This window comes from Tamandua tetradactyla, chromosome 23 (genome assembly GCF_023851605.1).
Source record: "Tamandua tetradactyla isolate mTamTet1 chromosome 23, mTamTet1.pri, whole genome shotgun sequence".
Taxonomy (NCBI): domain Eukaryota; kingdom Metazoa; phylum Chordata; class Mammalia; order Pilosa; family Myrmecophagidae; genus Tamandua; species Tamandua tetradactyla.
In genome coordinates, this window is record NC_135349.1 from 3,334,160 (window position 1) to 3,353,352 (window position 19,193).

At 46.0% G+C, this 19,193-nt stretch overlaps 1 protein-coding gene across 7 annotated transcripts in view; it reads left to right on the forward strand.

The window, feature by feature from the left end:
* SDK1 (sidekick cell adhesion molecule 1) overlaps positions 1–19,193 on the forward strand; it is a 1,057,379-nt gene that overhangs the window by 774,005 nt on the left and 264,181 nt on the right. For all 7 annotated transcript variants that reach the window (XM_077140486.1, XM_077140483.1, XM_077140481.1 and 4 more), the window contains 2 exons: positions 17,674–17,785; positions 18,471–18,661. In XM_077140486.1, the coding sequence (XP_076996601.1) occupies positions 17,674–17,785; positions 18,471–18,661 (303 nt within the window). The remainder of the gene's footprint in view (positions 1–17,673; positions 17,786–18,470; positions 18,662–19,193) is intronic.

The window sequence follows — 19,193 nt, forward strand, 5'->3', positions numbered from 1 at the left end:
CTAGGTCCTCTATTCACCCCTGTTCTAGGTCCTGTTCTAGGTCCTTTCTAGGTCCTGTTCTAGCCCTGATCTAGGTCCTCTATTCACCCCTGTTCTAGGTCCTGTTCTAGCCCCGATCTAGGCCCTCTTCTAGCCCCTGTTCTAGGTCCTCTACTCACCCCTATTCTAGCCCCTGATCTAGCCCCTGATCTAGCCCTGTTCTAGCCCCTGTTCTAGGTCCTGATCTAGCACTGTTCTAGCCCCTGATTTAGCCCCTGTTCTAGCCCCTGTTCTAGGTCCTGATCTAGCCCCTGTTCTAGGTCCTGATCTAGCCCCTGTTCTAGGCCCTGATCTAGCCCCTATTCTAGCCCCTGATCTAGCCCCTGATCTAGCCCTGATCTAGCCCTGTTCTAGCCCCTGATCTAGCCCCTGTTCTAGCCCCTGTTCTAGCCCCTGTTCTAGGTCCTGATCTAGCCCTGTTCTAGCCCCTGATCTAGCCCCTGTTCTAGCCCCTGTTCTAGCCCCTGATCTAGCCCCTGTTCTAGGTCCTGATCTAGCCCTGTTCTAGCCCCTGATCTAGCCCCTGTTCTAGCCCCTGTTCTAGCCCCTGTTCTAGGTCCTGATCTAGCCCTGATCTAGCCCTGTTCTAGCCCCTGATCTAACCCCTGTTCTAGCCCCTGATCTAGCCCCTGTTCTAGGTCCTGATCTAGCCCTGTTCTAGCCCCTTATCTAACCCCTGTTCTAGCCCCTGATCTAGCCCCTGTTCTAGCCCCTGATCTAGCCCCTGTTCTAGGTCCTGTTCTAGGTCCTGATCTAGCCCCTGTTCTAGGTCCTGATCTAGCCCCTGTTCTAGGCCCTGATGTAGCCCCTATTCTAGCCCCTGATCTAGCCCCTGATCTAGCCCTGATCTAGCCCTGTTCTAGCCCCCTGATCTAGCCCCTGTTCTAGCCCCTGTTCTAGCCCCTGTTCTAGGTCCTGATCTAGCCCTGTTCTAGCCCCTGATCTAGCCCCTGTTCTAGCCCCTGTTCTAGCCCCTGTTCTAGGTCCTGATCTAGCCCTGATCTAGCCCTGTTCTAGCCCCTGATCTAGCCCCTGTTCTAGCCCCTGTTCTAGCCCCTGTTCTAGGTCCTGATCTAGCCCTGATCTAGCCCTGTTCTAGCCCCTGATCTAACCCCTGTTCTAGCCCCTGATCTAGCCCCTGTTCTAGGTCCTGATCTAGCCCTGTTCTAGCCCCTGATCTAGCCCCTGTTCTAGCCCCTGATCTAGCCCCTGTTCTAGCCCCTGTTCTAGGTCCTGTTCTAGGTCCTAATCTAGCCCCTGTTCTAGCCCCTGTTCTAGGTCCTGATCTAGCCCCTGATCTAGCCCTGATCTAGCCCCTGATCTAGCCCCTGATCTAGCCCTGATCTAGCCCTGTTCTAGCCCCTGATCTAGCCCCTGTTCTAGGCCCTGGAGCTGTGACAAAACCAGAACAGTGACAATTCCAGGGCTCCTGGTCTTATATCCCAGTAGGGAGTGACCGACATTAACAAAACAGACAAGCAAAACAAGCAATATGTTGGATGGGTGACAGATCGTGGAGAAAGATAAAGCAGGGCAAGATCTCCATTCCGTGCAGCTGCAGCCTTCACCCCTCCTCTTAAACACTGGTTTTAAATGGTGGTTTTATGGCCATTCAAAACAAACCAGTTTTGATCCCTCCTTTCTGGTACTGGTGTTATATTACACGGCTAACACTTGTCCCTTAGACTAACAACTTCTAGATAGTTTGTCTCTCTGATTTGAACTTTGAAAAAGATTTTTATTTTTATTTTTTTTGTCGGAAAGCTCTTCTAGCTTCCCGATGAAGGGGGTAGGGGTGGGGGGACCTTACAGGCCCATTGTCCCTGCTCATGGCCTCTCAGGCAAGGCCCCAGGGATATGCATTTCTTATTGAAGCTCAGAGTAAGCCATGATTGTGCCTAATTAAATTCCCAATAATTTTGGAACTGTGTTCAGAAAATCGACCTTGTCTGGTGAAAAAATACCATCTTACTCTTTTGTCTAACCAAACTGCATGTAGCCCCATTATTTTGTTGGTTAAGGTTCTTGTGCTATTACATGGTAGATTATGCATTTCTGCGTTTAAATAAAAAGCAGATTATGAACTGTTGTCTCTTGAATCAGATCTTTGAATCACACCACTGTCCAATTACACCATTTCCAAAAACACACTCCTTCTTTTATGGTTTATCAATTTGTGTTCACCCTGAAATAAATAAGCCGACTGTAGAGCTGCCTTTTATCACCTTCATTTTTCTCTGTTCAGTAAAAAGCCGATAGAAATACATTCGTCATCACATTCCATTCATTTCCAAATGTGCAAGTTTTCAAATATTATAAATGAGAAGAAAAGAAACGGCTGGATTGTTTGTCAAACTGTCATATTATTTTATTTATTGTCTCTTGTCAATAGAAAAGTCCAGAAATGTATGGAGATAAAAATGGAAGCACATGTAAAGATAAAACTGTAAATGGGATTTACTGCTGTCCTCCCCCGTTTCCCCCTCCTGTTGGACAGTAGACAGGAGGGATGGAGCCAGTGCAGCACACTCACTCCTGGGAAGGAGCTGGCGTAGAGGCTGTGACGTGGCTTATTGGCAAAGACATCCTCCCTGGCTGCACACTTCACTCCCCTGTCTCTGCTTGTCACACACCTTTGAGGCTTGTGATCAGGGACTTACTGATGCACTAGAAAGGGGGCAGCTTTTAAAGATGAGAAAAGTTTCCTTCAACAGTTCCACACGTGAGTTATTAACCAAGAAACTTATAAACCAGCTTCACCTGTTTAGGAGCTGGGACAGTATAAATTTGAAAGTTAGCTTAGAGAATGTACAAGGTGGGAAGGGCTTCCTACTGAGTAAATAAGACTTTTCCTATCAGGGAAGAAATTGCACTTATTTCAGTTTTCACAGTAAAATACATCTTAAAATTGTCTAAGTTCTGCCTCAAGAAACTTGCCTGGTGAGTCTTGGGAATGGCCTGGGCCTCCCACTGCCTGCCACCCTTTCATTGTTGCATGGTTTCTTGGAAATACATTTAAAATTTGTGGGGGTATCTCTTAATCTCTTTTTTAAAAATGTGGGGGGCAGGGCAGAAGGGGGTGACGTGTGAGCACCCAAGACACTGGCTCCCCCTGGTGGCAAGAGATCAGACACACCTGTTGCTTGGAGACACTGGAAGCCAGGAAAGCACTTCACCATCCCTTTGGCAGGCATTTTAATAATGCAGAGAAAGATGCCAGAGCCCCAGGGATTGCAAAGGTAATCAATAAGTGGAGATACCCCCTGGTGTTCTTTAAGTAAAATGTCTTGGCGCTGTTTCACCCATCCCCCAAATAGCACTAATGTGCCTTTTTCTGTATGGGAGAAGGTCAAGAACCAGAAAAGATTGGCCAATTAAGTTGCTCCTTTTGCTGTAGAAAAGCAAGTTGAGAATAGCGGCAGCCAACCTGTTTGCAGAAATGGAGCTATAGAACTGAACAAAATCGTGACTCAGTTTCTATTAATGACCTATATGTTTTTTGTGGTTCAATGAAAACCTTGGTGAAAGTCAGATTTTTTTTTTTACTTATAGCTCCTCATTCCTTAGCAATAATCCTACAAGGTACATTCAAAGATTCATCTTCAAAAAACTGAGCAGAAGCAGCCTAAATGTTATATATGGGAACTTCTGTCCATTTTGAAAATGTAATAGCCTCTTTCCTCAGCTTTCGCAGCATCCTTCTCTTCCTGTCCTCCTCTGCCCTCCTGTCCTCACTCTCCTTTGTGAACGGCCTCTTTCATGCCCTTGCCCCGGGCCCTGCCCAAGGCTGGCTCTCGCTGAGGGGTCTCTGTCTCCTAGACTTGCACCCCCACCCAAGTGCCAGTGACCAGCCAGTGGCCCCTGGACCTGCCACCCAGTTTCCCCACAGGCACTTCAAGGGGTGCGTGGACTAGACGGAGCCCATCTAGTCCATCACCTTCTCCAGAAGTGGCTCCCCCCACCCCACCCCACCCACCACTCCATCCTCCACACCATCATTCCCGCCCCAAACCAGCTAGTTCTTCCCCGTTTTCACCCTTGAGGGGTTGCTCTGCCACCTACCCCCACACTCAAGCCTCGAGCCAGAACAGCAGCTGGGTCCTCCTCCCTCCCTTTGCCGTCACTTACTCCTTCTCCTCTTTGTCCTCCTTGCAGCCCCGTGGCTCATCAGCCTTCATTGTCTTTTTCCCAAAGTCTGTGGCAGCTGGCCTCTCACCTCCCTCGCCTCTGTCTTAGCGAGAGTGCCCGCATGGCCTCTTACATGCATGTCTAATAAACTCTCTGCAAAAAATAATAATAAAAACCTCTATGGCAGGTGCCTACCCGGTTGCTTTGCTCCTGTTAGCCTCCCTGGCAGTTAGTTTGTCCTGACACACTTATGAACAGTGGGCAAATCCAGTCATTACTTTCTTCATTGGAGTTCATTGCTCTCTGGATAGAGACCAAACTCCTTGGCATGGTCCCACCTCCCTGTACAGCCTCTTCTGTGAGCACACCCAGACCCAGTTTCCCCTCAAGTATCAGTGACCACTTTTATCGTCCCAAGTGGGCCAAACTGGCTCCCACCTTTCTCCTGTTCCTACAGTGCCTTTCTTTCCTTGTCTGCCCAGCCGCTTCTCCGCCTTCAGCACCTGGGCCAGACCCTTCCTACCTCCACCCAGAAGGATCGCTCTCCACTCAGCACCGCGCACACCTCCCACATCCTCCCTCGGTTAGCACGCTTGTCTTCCTCTCCCGGATGGAGCCCTCCTGAGGGCGAGGGTCTGATCCTGCTGAACTGCGTCCCCGCAGTGCCAGCGCAGTGCCTGGCGTAGTGCATGCTAAGTAAGAGGCTGGTGGAGCGGATGTCGGTCTGTAGTGATGACATTCTGAGAAGGATCCCGAACCATGCTGTGTTTGTAACAGACATGGCACTGCACTCAGCATATGCACAGAAGGGCTGTCATCAGCCAGGCCCTTTGCTAAGTGCAAAGGTGAGTAGCACGTACTTCCCTACCTCATTTCAAAAGGTGGGCAGACCTGTGAATACGTAACAAGCAGGGTGCCTGCAGCGCTGACACTGGCACAAGATTGAGTGTTTCTTCTTCTTTCCAGATAAGCAGCTGCCTAGATCTGTGGCATTTTTGTAACCGTTATCTCATCTGGTCAACGCAATCAAGAAATGTTACTCTTGTTGGATGTAGAAACAAGGATTTAAAAGAGTCAAGGAACTTACTGTTCAACCATCGAGCTTTTGAATCAGGGCTTTTATTCCTTCTTTTATTTTCAAACTTATTTTCTCTTTTGCTACTACTAATTTTAGATCAATTGCCTTTGGAGCAGGAAGGTTTTGAGGTTTCAAGGGGTCCTATAGACGCCCTTACCAGCTAGCTGTTGGATGGGAGCCTGATTTTTGTTTGCTTGCTTGTTTTAATGCAAGCCTTGTAGGGATAGATGCATGAAGAACTGAAGACCTAGAGATGTTTTTAATCTTGGAATGGTGGCAGTGCCCACACTACTGATTGTCTTACAACAGAGCTGCCTCTGGTAGAATACACCTCCTGCTCATTTTGCTCCTGTTTACATGAAAGTTATGCCTAAGTTCAGCTTCTGGGGCACGTGAGTCGGCATCTTCTGGTGGAGGGCAGCATTCGACCGTGTTGTTTTCTGGTCCAGGCAGGAACAGGACGGTGGCACTGGAAACAGAGCCAGTGGCCACATCCTGTGGGCACTGGCTGCCCTGAAGTTCCCCAAGGCACTCGGTTATAAATCGGGCGCAAGGGGTGGCTGCAGCAGAGAAAACCAAAACATAGGGCTGGCTTTCTCACATATTCAGGAAAATCCCCGCCCTTAGGCTTGGAGTAATCTCCTGAGAAACCGAGGCCCATTCTTTAGTGAGGTGCTGAGTCCCTGGGTCAGGCTCGCCTTCCCCTGAGGGAGCCGGACCGTAGGCCTACCCTCAACGGTCACCCCCAGGGGAGAGGAGCAAAGCAAACCAGTGCGGCTGCGGGCAGGAGAGCTGGAGGAGACGCGGGGACGGGAAGGGCAGGGCCTTGACCCCTGACATGGCTCCCAGCAGGCCCACTCGCCTCTCTCTGCATGTCCATGCCCAGGGGCATCCACGTGAGGGTGCACGTTTCTCATGGCCCTGTGGGGTGGGCTCCGTTTCACACAGGACGGAAGTAAGGCTCAGAGGACTCAAGTAACTTCATGCAAACAACCAAGGGGCTGTGACATTTCCCAGGTTTGCCGGAATCTAAACTGACTTCTCTTCACAACTGTGTGCCTCAGTTGAAGGGCACAGGGAGCGTTGTTGGGGATGATTAGGGAAGGGGGGCTTGGAATGAGAAGGGCGAGGTATGGAGGGGGCTGGGGCACAGGGAGTCACCTGATGAGCTCTGCTTGCACCCATGGTGCCACATCCAAGTATGTAGGTTGGACCAGGTCAGGAAGGAGGGGTGGTCAGTCAAGGCTGAGTGCGTTCTCAGGGCCACCACTGTCTGTTCTTGGGAAAGGGCCACGCTCCTCTAGGCCATTCTGGTGAATACCAGGAACTTGGGCCAAAGTCTAGCTACAGGGGCCGGGGCTAGGGATGGGGGTGGGCTCCAGAGACCCCTCGTTTGGGAGGGCATTGACCAAACTGTATACCTGGCTTAAGACCTCAGGAAAAATTCCGGACTTCAGCCAGACTAAGATTGAGGCTTGGTCTGAAGCAGGCTCATCAAGAGAGCAAGAGAGCATTTGAATCTCTTTCGAGTCTGGCATGCATTTGTTGGGGCACAACAAGTAATCATTTGGGAAATGTGGTGTTTCCTTCCGTTCCCAGACATGAAGGCCTCTGGCCTCCAGGCCTATGTGGGGCCTGGTCTCCCCCAGAGTAGGGCAGCCTGAGCCTTGTCCACAGTACTTGTGCTCTGGGTCAAGTAGACTCAGGGGCAGAAACTGAAAAGAGTCAGAACCTCTCTGCCTAGCCTTTATCCACGGGGCCCAGGTGGCTGGAAAAATCTTAAGAGACAATGGTTCAGATAAGACAGGAGAAGGATACTGGAGTAGAGAAGCAAAAAACCAAGCATGGAACAGTACCCAGGGGCTGCTGCAAACCCATGTTACTAAAGGCATCTCACCCTTAACATGTAGAAAACCAAATCTCTGATTTTTCACCCAAACCTTCTCCTCCTGTGATCTTCCATCTCACAGATGGTAACGTCCTTCTTCCAGCTCCACATTCATTTCCAATCTGATCCATCAGCAAATGGTGTGGCTCTGCCTTTGAAAAGTGTCCCAACTGTGATGACTCCATCCCTTATCTTGCACATGGGTTTTTGGAGTCTCCTGTGTCCTCCTTTGCCCATTACTGTTAAGTCCCTGCAAAGCTATAGCTCAAAGCTTTCTGTTCTTATTTAGAATAAAACCCAAAGTTCTCACTCTGACCTCCAAGGCACTGCATGGTCACCCCTCCACTTTTCCTCCTGTCTCTAGTCCAGCCAGTCCCACCCCTCCACTGTCCTCAAACAGCAAACATCAAGGTCTTTGCATGGTCTCTTTTCTCTGCCTGGAAGGCTCCGTGCCCAGCTGTCCACATGGCTGGTTTTATTTCCTCACATCCTCCAAGGCGTTGGTCCACCACCTCCCATCTTTTGCTGGATTCCCAAATCTGAGTCTACCTGACTTGCCGTTTATCATTATGCTTTCACTCATGCCTCAAGCATCGTGCTTGATTGGAAAGAAATTGGATGTTTTCCATTAATTCTACCTTACCTGCAGTAATTCCACAGCTTAGAACTTTGGGTTAACTTTGAACTTTTTTCTGTTGGAGGGACTTGATAGTCTTTAAATGTACATTTTAGTTAAATGCAGCCTGGGCACTTTCTCCCTTTTCAGCCTCTTCAGTGAGTGTAGAGACCCATGTAGGGGGAATAGTGAATGCAGAGTCACGTGAGGGGAATAGTGAGTGGAGAGTCACATGGGGGGAATTGTGAGTGTAGAGACTCATGTGGGGGGAATTGTGAATGTAGAGACACATGTGGGGGAGTTGTGACTGCAGAGAGACATGTCAGGGGAATTGTGAGTTCAGGGACCCATGTAGGGGAAATAGTGGGTACAGAGTCACGTGGGGGGAATTGTGAGTGCAGAGACTCATGTGGGGGGAATTGTGAGTACAGAGACTCATGTGGGGGGAATTGTGAGTGCAGAGACACGTGGGGGGAGTTGTGAGTGCAGAGAGACATGTCAGGGGAATTGTGAGTTCAGGGACCCATGTAGGGGAAATAGTGGGTACAGAGTCACGTGGGGGGAATTGTGAGTGCAGAGACTCATGTGGGGGGAATTGTGAGTGCAGAGACTCATGTGGGGGGAATTGTGAGTGCAGAGACACGTGGGGGGAGTTGTGAGTGCAGAGAGACATGTCAGGGGAATTGTGAGTTCAGGGACCCATGTAGGGGAAATAGTGGGTACAGAGTCACGTGGGGGGAATTGTGAGTGCAGAGACACATGTGGGGGGAATTGTGAGTGCAGAGAAACATGGGGGGGATAGTGAGTACAGAGTCACGTGAGGGGAATTGTGAGTGCAGAGACACGTAGGGGAATTGTGAGTGCAGAGACACATGTGGGGGGAATTGTGAGTGCAGAGACTCATGTGGGGGGAATTGTGAGTGCAGAGACACATGTGGGGGGAATTGTGAGTGCAGAGAAACATGGGGGGGAATTGTGAGTGCAGGGACTCATGTGGGGGGAATTGTGAGTGCAGAGAAACATGGGGGGGATAGTGAGTACAGAGTCACGTGAGGGGAATTGTGAGTGCAGAGACACATGTGGGGGGAATTGTGAGTGCAGAGACACGTGGGGGGAATTGTGAGTGCAGAGACACATGTGGGGGGAATTGTGAGTGCAGAGACACATGTGGGGGGAATTGTGAGTGCAGAGACACATGTGGGGGGAATTGTGAGTGCAGAGACACATGTGGGGGGAATTGTGAGTGCAGAGAAACATGGGGGGGAATTGTGAGTGCAGGGACTCATGTGGGGGGAATTGTGAGTGCAGAGAAACATGGGGGGGAATTGTGAGTGCAGGGACTCATGTGGGGGGAATTGTGAGTGCAGAGAAACATGGGGGGGATAGTGAGTACAGAGTCACGTGAGGGGAATTGTGAGTGCAGAGACACGGGAGAATTGTGAGTGCAGAGACACATGTGGGGGAATTGTGAGTGCAGAGACACATATGGGGGAATTGTGAGTGCAGAGAAACATGGGGGGGATAGTGAGTACAGAGTCACATGGGGAGAATTGTGAGTGCAGAGACACATATGGGGGAATTGTGAGTGCAGAGAAACATGGGGGGGATAGTGAGTACAGAGTCACGTGGGGGGAACTGTTGAGTGCAGAGACATGGCAGGAATTGTGAATGCAGGGACACATGGGGGGAATTGTGAGTGCAGGGACACATGGGGGAATTGTGAGTGCAGAGACACATGGGGGAATTGTGAGTGCAGGGACACATGGGGGAATTGTGAGTGCAGGGACACATGGGGGGAATTGTGAGTGCAGAGACATGGGAATTGTGAGTGCAGAGACACATGGGGGAATTGTGAGTGCAGAGACATGGGGGGAATTGTGAGTGCAGAGATATGTTGGGGAATGGGCCAGGACACATGCCACTTCCCTATACTATGACATCTTTATTGCTACAGCCACAAAGTTACCTCGTCCAAAATATTTGCCTATGAAGTTACCAATGGCCCATTTGACTTGTTCAGAAATTCTCTTTTGATTCACTGTCTTTTACGAAATTACCAACCATATGAAACCGAGAAATGTTCACTTGAGAAAGTTACAGTAAAGTCTCAATTAAAGGAAGTGCCTGGGGAAAGGATTGCTCTGGTTAATTTAATTTTTGGTTAACTGAGCACAACCAGAGTTTTTATTAGGAGGAGACAGCATTATGTCAAAAGAAGATTATTAATTTTGGATGAAGACTTTCCTTGATTTAAACTCTTTCACTACAACTTGAAGACATGTGACTTCAGGCCTTAATTTTATCATCTATAAAAAAGGGACAATAATAACTATCTTATAGGATTGTTAGATTAAATGAGGTGACATTTGTAAATCACTTAGCAAAATGTATTGTGTCTCTATGGGCACTTGTAAAATGCATCCCCTCCTTTTCCCCTGTTTTGTCTCCATTCCTCTTGGAGGCACTTCTTATCCCAGTGGTGTGTGGCATTGTCAAAAGTGGGTTTGCTGATGCAGGGCCTTGAGGGACAGGGCAATAGGGTGGTGGTAGTGGCGGTGACAGCTCAGGCTCCTCATTGTAGCATTTGTTGAATGCTAGTTAGATCTCACATACTATGGGAAATGACAGAAACAAACAAGTTGTTTTCTGAGAGGAAACACTCCATGTCTTTCATCACTGATTGAGGTTAGGTTGCCAATCGACAAGCCAGAGGTACACATCTGCCAGTTAGCATTCTATTTTATCATGCTTAAGTATAAAATGATATTCAAAGAGTTGAAAAATCTTCTTCTGAGAAAGATATCAAGTTAACAAGTATGGGTAGGAGGAGATCCCAGAGGAAACAGATAAATTAGAACTTCAAAATTATTTAAACCCCAGAGAGATTTGGGGATGTATTGCATCCATGAAACAAGAACACCATGCTATAAAAATGAACAGAGGACAAAAAAATTGTCTTGATAATTACAGTATGATTGCTGAAATAAAAATTCCAAAGATTAATTGGAAGATAAAGTTGAGGAAATCTTTCCAAAGGTAGGGGAGTGGGAGAGAAATACATTAGAGAATAGTAAGGAACAGGGTGGATCAATCCAGAAGGCTTAAAGATCCAATCAATAAGAACTCTAGAAAGAGAAAACAGAAGGGAGAAAATTATGAAGGAACTAATGCAGAAGAATGTGTATCTCCAGACTGAAAGCGGCTGTCAAGAAGACAATTAGCAAAAACAAACAAACAAAAAAAGCCCCACAAATTTTAATATCAAATATATGGAGAATACCCCCAAGTTTTGTTAGAAGAAATAAAAAAGCAAACAAAAGAATGATCAGGTCTGTTGTTTGTTAAAGTTAAGCTTCAGACCCCCTGATCCCATCTGTCTCTTTCTTTCTTTCAGTCTCTTTCTTTCTTTCTCGTCATTCCTTAATATCCTTCGAGCTCCATCTCATAGGAAGCAACATCTGGCGCCCAACGTGGGGCTCGAAGAAGAAAAAGAAGACTCCAAAACAATATTATGGAACCAAGGAAAAGTCTCCATTAGAGGGACGTGTGTCCAGCCGATAGAAGAGGACTCGAGTCATATTGGGCAATAAGTGTTTTCCTTGGAGCATCAGTGTAACAGGTAATCACAATAGGCGGCTGGAGGAGCATGAAAATGAGATGATCATAGCAGCAAGGAAAAGAAGAGGTATTTGACTGCCAGTGCAGATGTCAAGATCCTGGCAATACTCTCCAGAAACACAAACCTGATCCATTTGGCAAAAGACTATCTGAAAAGGACTAAAAGACTAATTGGACTCTTTATTACAGCTGTCATTGGAATCATTGGAATTATCACAGTGGCTGCGGTCGATGGAACTGCATTGTTAAGTTTGGGGTTGTTTATACTTTTTCTCTTCCGCCTCAGCTGTGTTAAACAACAAATAATCAAAGTCAGAGAGCTTGACTGGTAGCCAATGATGGGTAAGACTCCTTCAGAGTTTAAGGGCAACCTAAGACAGGCACAGTCACCTCGGCTAATAAAATAAAAAGGGGGAAATGTAGGAGCCAAGGGTTAAAACAAGACCTGCAGAATTTGTTGGGAGCAGCTGGTGTGTCCCTGGGTGGGCAAGAAACTGAGGAAGTTGTTATCTGCTTTGTTTGGAAAAGTCTGGGAGGAACAGACCGCTTGTTTACCCCCAAATGGTTACGTTAAGTATGAAGAAAGTTAAGTACTTTGTTTCCTCAGGAAAAGCAGGCATGCTTTTTGTTACCCTGCAAATATATAAGCAGGAGCTGGTTCAGAATAAAGTTGTTGTTTGTTCAAGTTAAGCTTCAGACCCCCTGATCCCGTCCATCTCTTTTCTTTCTTTCAGTCTCTTTCTTTCTTTCCTATCATTCCTTACTATCCTAAGAGCTCCATTTCATAGGAAGCCACACTGAGGCAAACCCTTTCCCAGCTGTCCAGTGAGCCTTCCCAACATGATTTCCTCAGCACGCAGGCGGCTCATCAACACTCCTGGGTGTTTCTAAAACTAAAACCATGGCCCAAATTTCTAAAAAGGAAAACAATTTAGCAATGCCAAGCTAGTCCTAGAGACATGTACTGAGTACCTTCAGCTCAGCCATCACTCCCCTGGGAGTTTGTCTGAAGAGAGTAACTAAGCACATGCAAAGCAACAGTCAAGAAAATGTTCACCACTGCAACACATATAACCAACAAAATAAATATTAAAAAAAATACAAAACCTTAAAGCCATGTAATTTGTAAAGTTGGTATGTATATCAATAAACTCATCCTTGGGCAAAAAAAAAAAAAAAAAAGAATGATCAACTACAAATAAGAAGAATTAAAACCTGTCGGACTTTCCCTGTATAGCCCAGAGCACTGGAAGAGAGAAGAGCAACGTTTTCAAAGTTTCCAGGCAAATTGGATTTTCTGCCCAATCAACGATATGAGAAAATAGAATAAAGTGATTTTCCATCATGCAAGAACTTTTAAATTTTACCTTTTCCACACACACACATTTTTTTCAGGAATTTACTTGATGTTCCAACAAAATGAGACATAAACCAAAATGGAGGAACCAATGAGTTTCAGAAAACGGTGCTTTTACCCAGGAAAGCTGTGAAAGCCAGTCTCAGGATGGCAGTTGTGAAACTGGTACAGATTGAACAGGAAGAGGCAAGAATCACTGTGCAAAGGGAACTCACAGCATGTGCAAGGGACAGAAAGGCTGGAAATGAAATACAGGGGCTTCCCTCCTCTTCCTACTGAGGCAGTCTCTTGTAAGTTGTTTAACCCTTTATTCCAGTATTTAACTGCAAAGTGAATGTAACTCTAAGAACTATTTTTTTAAAAGAAGAAAATAAACCAGCATTATGCACTAAAATGAATGTTCTCCTTGCTGTTTTGAGATCTGGATTCTGATCACTTATGTAAAATTTTACTGAATGTTTTACAGCAGATTTATTAGAAAATGCCTGTCTACAATCAGAAGATAAAAATACCTTGTTTTGGTCTTGCTGTGGTAGTTGCCATTTGTCAAATTTATCTTTCCAGGGACCTCATGTATATATAGCAGTCACTCTTTCTGAGGATGATTAATTTCAATCTGCATCTCTCTCAGTAAGTGAGAGGGTAAGTGTTATGTGTAGTGTATTTGTAACCTACCTCTCCAATAAGTGTCATCTGTAGAAAGAACAGCCTGGTCAAGGTCAGAAGGTCTGGCTCAGAGAACAGTCTCTGCCTTTTACTGACTTTGAACTGAAAAAGCTGCTCAACTCCTCCTGTCATCCCAAAGGGTGAGAGGAAATCCGAATCATGTTTTGTATAAGCTACAATGGTTAAAACAGCACGGTGCTGGCATAAAGATAGGCTATTTAACTAATGGAATCAATTGAGAGTTCAGAAATAGACTCTCACATCTGTGGCCAATTGATATTTGACAAGGCTACCAAGTCCACTGGATTGGAAAAGAATAGTCTTCCTCAGCAAATGGTATTAGAAGAACTGGATATCCATATGCAAAAGAATGCAAGAGGACCCCTACCTTATACCATATACAAAAATTAACTTAAAGTGGATCAGAGACTTAAATATAAGAACAAGGACTATAAAACTCCTAGAAGAAAATATAGAGAAGCATCTTCAAGATCTTGTGGTAGACAATGGTTTCTTAGACTTTACACCCAAGCACAAGTTACAAAAGAAAAAATAGATAAATGGGACCGTCTTAAAATTAAAAACTTTTGTACATTGTGTTAGTTAGATTCAGTTGTCAACTTGGCCAGGTGAGCATACCTAGTTCTGTTGCTGCGGACACAAGCCAATGGTGTGTGAATCTCATCTGTTGCTAATTACATCTGCAGTCGGCTAGGAGGCGTGTCTGCTGCAATGAGTGATGTTTGACTTAATTGGCTGGTGCTTAAATGAGAGAATGCAATGTAGCACAGCCTAGCAGCTTGGCATTCCTCATCTTGGCACTCCTCATCTTGGCACTTGCAGCTCAGCCTAGGCCTTTGGAGATGGAGAAGGAAGTCACCCTGGGGAAAGTTGTTGGAGCCCAGGGGCCTGGAGAGAAGACCAGCAGAGACCATCCTGTGTCTTCCACATAAGAAAGAACCTCAGTGGAAAGTTAGCTGCCTTTCCTCTGAAGAACCAACAAAATAAATCCCCTTTTATTAAAAGCCAATCCGTCTCTGGTGTGTTGCATTCTGGCAGCTAGCAAACTAGAACATACATTAAAGGACTTTGTCAAGAAAGTGAAAAGAAAAACTGCTCGATGGGAGAAAATATTGGAAATCACATATCCCATAAGAATATTTTTTTTGGGGGGGTTGCATGATCCAGAAATCAAACCCGGTCTCCTGTATGGCAGGCGAACATTCTACCGTTGAATCACTCATGCACCGTCCTATAGGGATTTAATATCCAGAATATAAAAAATAATTCTACAACTCAACAATAAACAACAAATGATCCAATTAGAAAATGGGCAAAAGACTTGAACAGACATTTCTCCAAAGAGGAAATACAAATGACTAAAAAAGCACGTGAAAAGATGTCCAGTATCACTAGCTGTTAGGGAAATGCAAATCAAAACCACAATGAGATATAATTTCACACCTACTAAAATTTCCACTATTATAAAGCCAGAAAACTGCAAGTATTGGAGAGAATGTAGAGAAATAGGTACACTCCTTCATTGCTGGTGGGAATGTAAAATGGTGCAGCCGCTGTGGAAGACAGTTTGGTAATTCCTCAAGAAGCTAAGTATAGAATTACCATATGACCTGGCAATCCCACTACTCAGTGTATACCCAGAAGAACTGAAAGCAAGGATTCAAACAGACATTTGCACATCAATGTTCACAGCAGCATTATTCACAATGAGATGAAAGGAACCCAAATGTCCATCCACTGAGGAATGGATAAACAAAGTGTGGTATATACATTCACTGGAGTATTAATCAGCTATAAAAAGGAATGAAGTCCTGATGTATGAGACAACATGGATAAACCAGACACCAAAAGACAAATATTGTATTATTTCACTGTTAGGAACTAATTTTACTTGCCAAACTCATGGAATTAGAGTCTAGAATATAGGTTACCAGGAGATAGATTAGGGTTAGGGATTGGGGAGTTGGTCCTTAGCCTGTACAGATTTTCTATATAGGCTGGTGGTGGTAGCACGTCACTGTGAGTGTTGTTGACGATACTGAACTGTGCAGGTGAATGTGGTTAAAAGGGGAAACTTTGGATGTATCTGTCACTAGAATAAAATTGAAGGATAGAACGTAAGACTGTGCACACTGTGAGCCCCATTATAGATAAAGAACTGTAGCCATATACAAGAATAAGAGTGTTCTTTCACAGATCAAACGAATGACACTAATGCAAGGTGTTAATGATAGGGAGGTATATGGGAAAATAAGTAAGCCAAATGTAAGCTGTGGACAATAGTTAATACTTCTTAGTATAACTCATGAATTGTAACAAATATAACTGCTGTTAGAAAAGTACAATTATAAAAAAGTGCTGTCAATAGTTGTAGCAAATGTTCCCCACTGTATTTTATGCAGAATTGTTCTATAAATTTCTCTAATGAAAATATTTTAAAAAACATGTTTTTAAAATATGGTATGAATAAAAACTATTCATACCATATGAAATAAAATTAAAGTTTCTCCTTTTCATCCGCGTAGCTGAAATTCAGTGGAGTGGCAAATGCAGCATTGTGTTCTGCTCCTTTCTGAAGTGCCAGAACCCTCAGACGTGGGGCTTGTCTGTTTACTGCACAGACTCTCAGGGCAGCATGAAGTCCTACAGGCTTACAGGTCTCCGGGGCAGGGGCTGGGATGCGGAGTGAGCAGGTGGCCATTCTCCCTGGGAGGTGACAGGTGCTCCCCCACCGTGGCAGAGCAATGCTTAATGCCAAATTCACACCTTGCCCAGTCACCTCTGGCACTCTGCTGCTCTCCTTCACTTAAGATAACTATTTGCAAACGTGAGATTCTCAGGTCATTTCGCCTCATCAGTGACTTTGGCAGGCGTCAGGCAGGTCGTTACTAAGACTGGCACTCAGTGTGCATCATCGCCCCAACAGTGTCTGAGCTCCATCAACTCCTCAGAAGTCTGGTAATCAGCCCAGCAATCTCGACAGCTTTGTGAATGGACAGTGCCAAAGGCAAGTCTCCAGGAGAGGTAAATCTCCAGCAGACTTTCCTGAGAAGCGCTGAGGACTGGCTCCGAGGCCCAGAGCTTAAGAAAGAAAGAGATGCTAGTGTGGCCCTCAGCTTCTCCAAGGGACCTAAAGATAAGTGGAAATCAGCTCACATCAGTTTAAACAATGGGGAGGTTCTAAAAAATGTATTTTTTGGTTCTACCTGCATCAAGGTATTTTTATTCCTAATTTTTATTCGTATGCCTTTAATATGAAAGTCACACACTGCTTGGGCAGTGAAAGCCAGAACCGAGCTGGGAAGGTTCATGTTGAGAAGAGGCAGCCCTTTATTCCCCTGCCCCAGGCCGGCCGAGAACCGTGCATTTCCCCGAGGGAGTCTTCCCTTTCTCGGCCAGTGGCAGCTCTGCCCAGCACCAAGGGTGAAGTCCTACGTGAAGCATTTTTCATTTGCAGTCATTTAAATGTATTTTCAGCAATAGTCTCTTCCATCCCCACCCTTTACTGAAATTCTTGGCTGACATATGTTTGATGGGTCTTCGTTCCCCAAAATAAACTGTAGTAAAGTGTATTGTGAATAGTTTAATTTTGGTGTTGTGTGTTTTAGAGAAAAGTGACAAAAACGTGTCATTTTTTTCTCCCTTGTCACCAGAGATACGAGCTAAACTATTTAAGGTTTGACACCTCACCAAACAGATAGACTCAGGGTATTTACATTTAGAAAAAGAAACAGGGGATTGAAGATGCACTGACAGAGTTGACCGCTGCTCATTGAACAAGTCTGCCCCAGGGAGTCCTGGGAAAGCATGAACGCACGTGCTGCGCAGAGTGCCTGACGTGTTAAATATTTGTGAAACTGAACAGAGTTGAACACAAGGGGTGCGCAAGGTAGCTCAATAGAAAAATCTCTGTCAATATAAAAATAAAACCAGAAGGATTTTTGAAAACATTCAACAGTTCAAAGTCCCTTAGCTGCAGGATCTCATGGGGACTAACGCGATGCTCTTAGAACTTTTCAGCCACGATGCATCCTACGGTCTGTGGCTTAAGCCAGGGGAGGCAGGCGCTGCCAGACACTGGGTCTGTGCCGTCTGATAAAGGTCAGTGGCAGTGACCACGCCACAGGGGATTAGAGCAGGGTTATAAGATTCCAGGTTTCCCACCAGTAAGGCTTGGCAAGAGTTTTATGGTGTGATATTTGATCAACCCACCCTCTACACTTAGAAGATAAGCATGAACACCTTTGTTTCCTCTGCCACAGGAGAGGCTGGCAAACCTGAGACCGTGGCCCCTGTAATTGTGATCCCTCCGGGCAACAGAAGCGTGGTGGCGGGCACCAGTGAGGCCACCTTGGAATGCATAGCCAATGCCAGGTACGGGACACGTGCTCGACACAGGGAGTCATGATAAACATGACTATGATGGGACCCCTAGAGCAGAAAGCCAGACCGCACACAGTCTGCCGCTCACCCTTCCTGCGGTAGTGGTCTTGTTTGTCCAGCTGGGTCATGAGCCCCACAGCCATGGGCTGATGGACCTACTCAGGATGCCTCTTCCTCAAGCCTTGTGCTGCAGGAGGACAGTCCCTGTCAGTGCAGTGCCCGCTGACGGTGGGGCACCGCTGGGGGCCTAGAGAGCAGCAGAGCAGAGGGGGAGGCCTTGGTGCAGCAAGGGGAAGGGTTAACTCGCTTCTCCTCTGCACGCTTAGGTGTCTTCTACTCAGCTAGTGGTAGCTCTAGAATGGGGCCTCCGCTTAGCTGTGTTGCAGAGTAGTATTTATTTTAAATATTCTTTTCCTGAGCAAATCATTAGCACTTATGGTCCATTGTTCCTGCAATTAGCTATCCTTGCTCAATAGCCCTTGAGTGAAATATATCATTGGTGTGTGCCGGAAGGGCGCAGAGTCACATCTGGACTGATTTTTAAATGTCCATTGTTCAACCTGCCATGGTTCCTGGTAGAATTAGCTTTCCCAACCTTGTGCTGAGTGCCTGAGCTTATTGTTATTGCCATGTCCTGCTTCACAGTTATTGCCATGGATACCCTTTGTCTTCCCAGGCCTGTGGAAGAGCTAAGTGTGACCTGGAAGAGAAACGGGGTGACAGTCACCAGTGGGCTGCACAACTTTGGGAGACACCTCACCATCAGCAACCCAACGTCTTCTGACACGGGAATGTATGTCTGCGAGGCGGCCTTGAGAGGGAGCACTTTGGAACCAGCCCGAGCACAGGCCTTCCTCTCTATCATAGGTAATACCTGAGCTGCAGGCTGGCGCTTGTCAGCACCCCCAGCTTCCCTCCCCGGCTGCCCTCCCCGGCTGCCCTCCCCAGCTGTCTTCCCCACGCTGATGGCACCAAGGAATCAAAATCTAACATCTACATTTCTCCAACCTTGCTTATAAGTCAGCAAACAGAAGTAAAGTTGAGTTCATATTACAAATTCATCCTGTTCTTTTAAAAAAAATTTTTATTAGCGAAATTGTGGGTTTACAGAACATTCATGTGTTCAGTACAAGATTCCTATATACCACCCCATGATTAACCCCTTGCATTGGTGTGGAACATTTGTTACAATTGATAAAAGCACATTTTTATAATTGTCCTGCTAACTACAGTCCATGGTTTAACTTAGGGTTTACTATTTGTGCAGTGCAGCTCCATGGATTTTATTTTAATTTTTATTCTGTTACCATATATACAACCTACATCCTATTCTCTTTTTCCGAGAATACAAATGTCATTAAGTACAGGCTTTGGTGAAGTGTCAATATACACTTCCAAG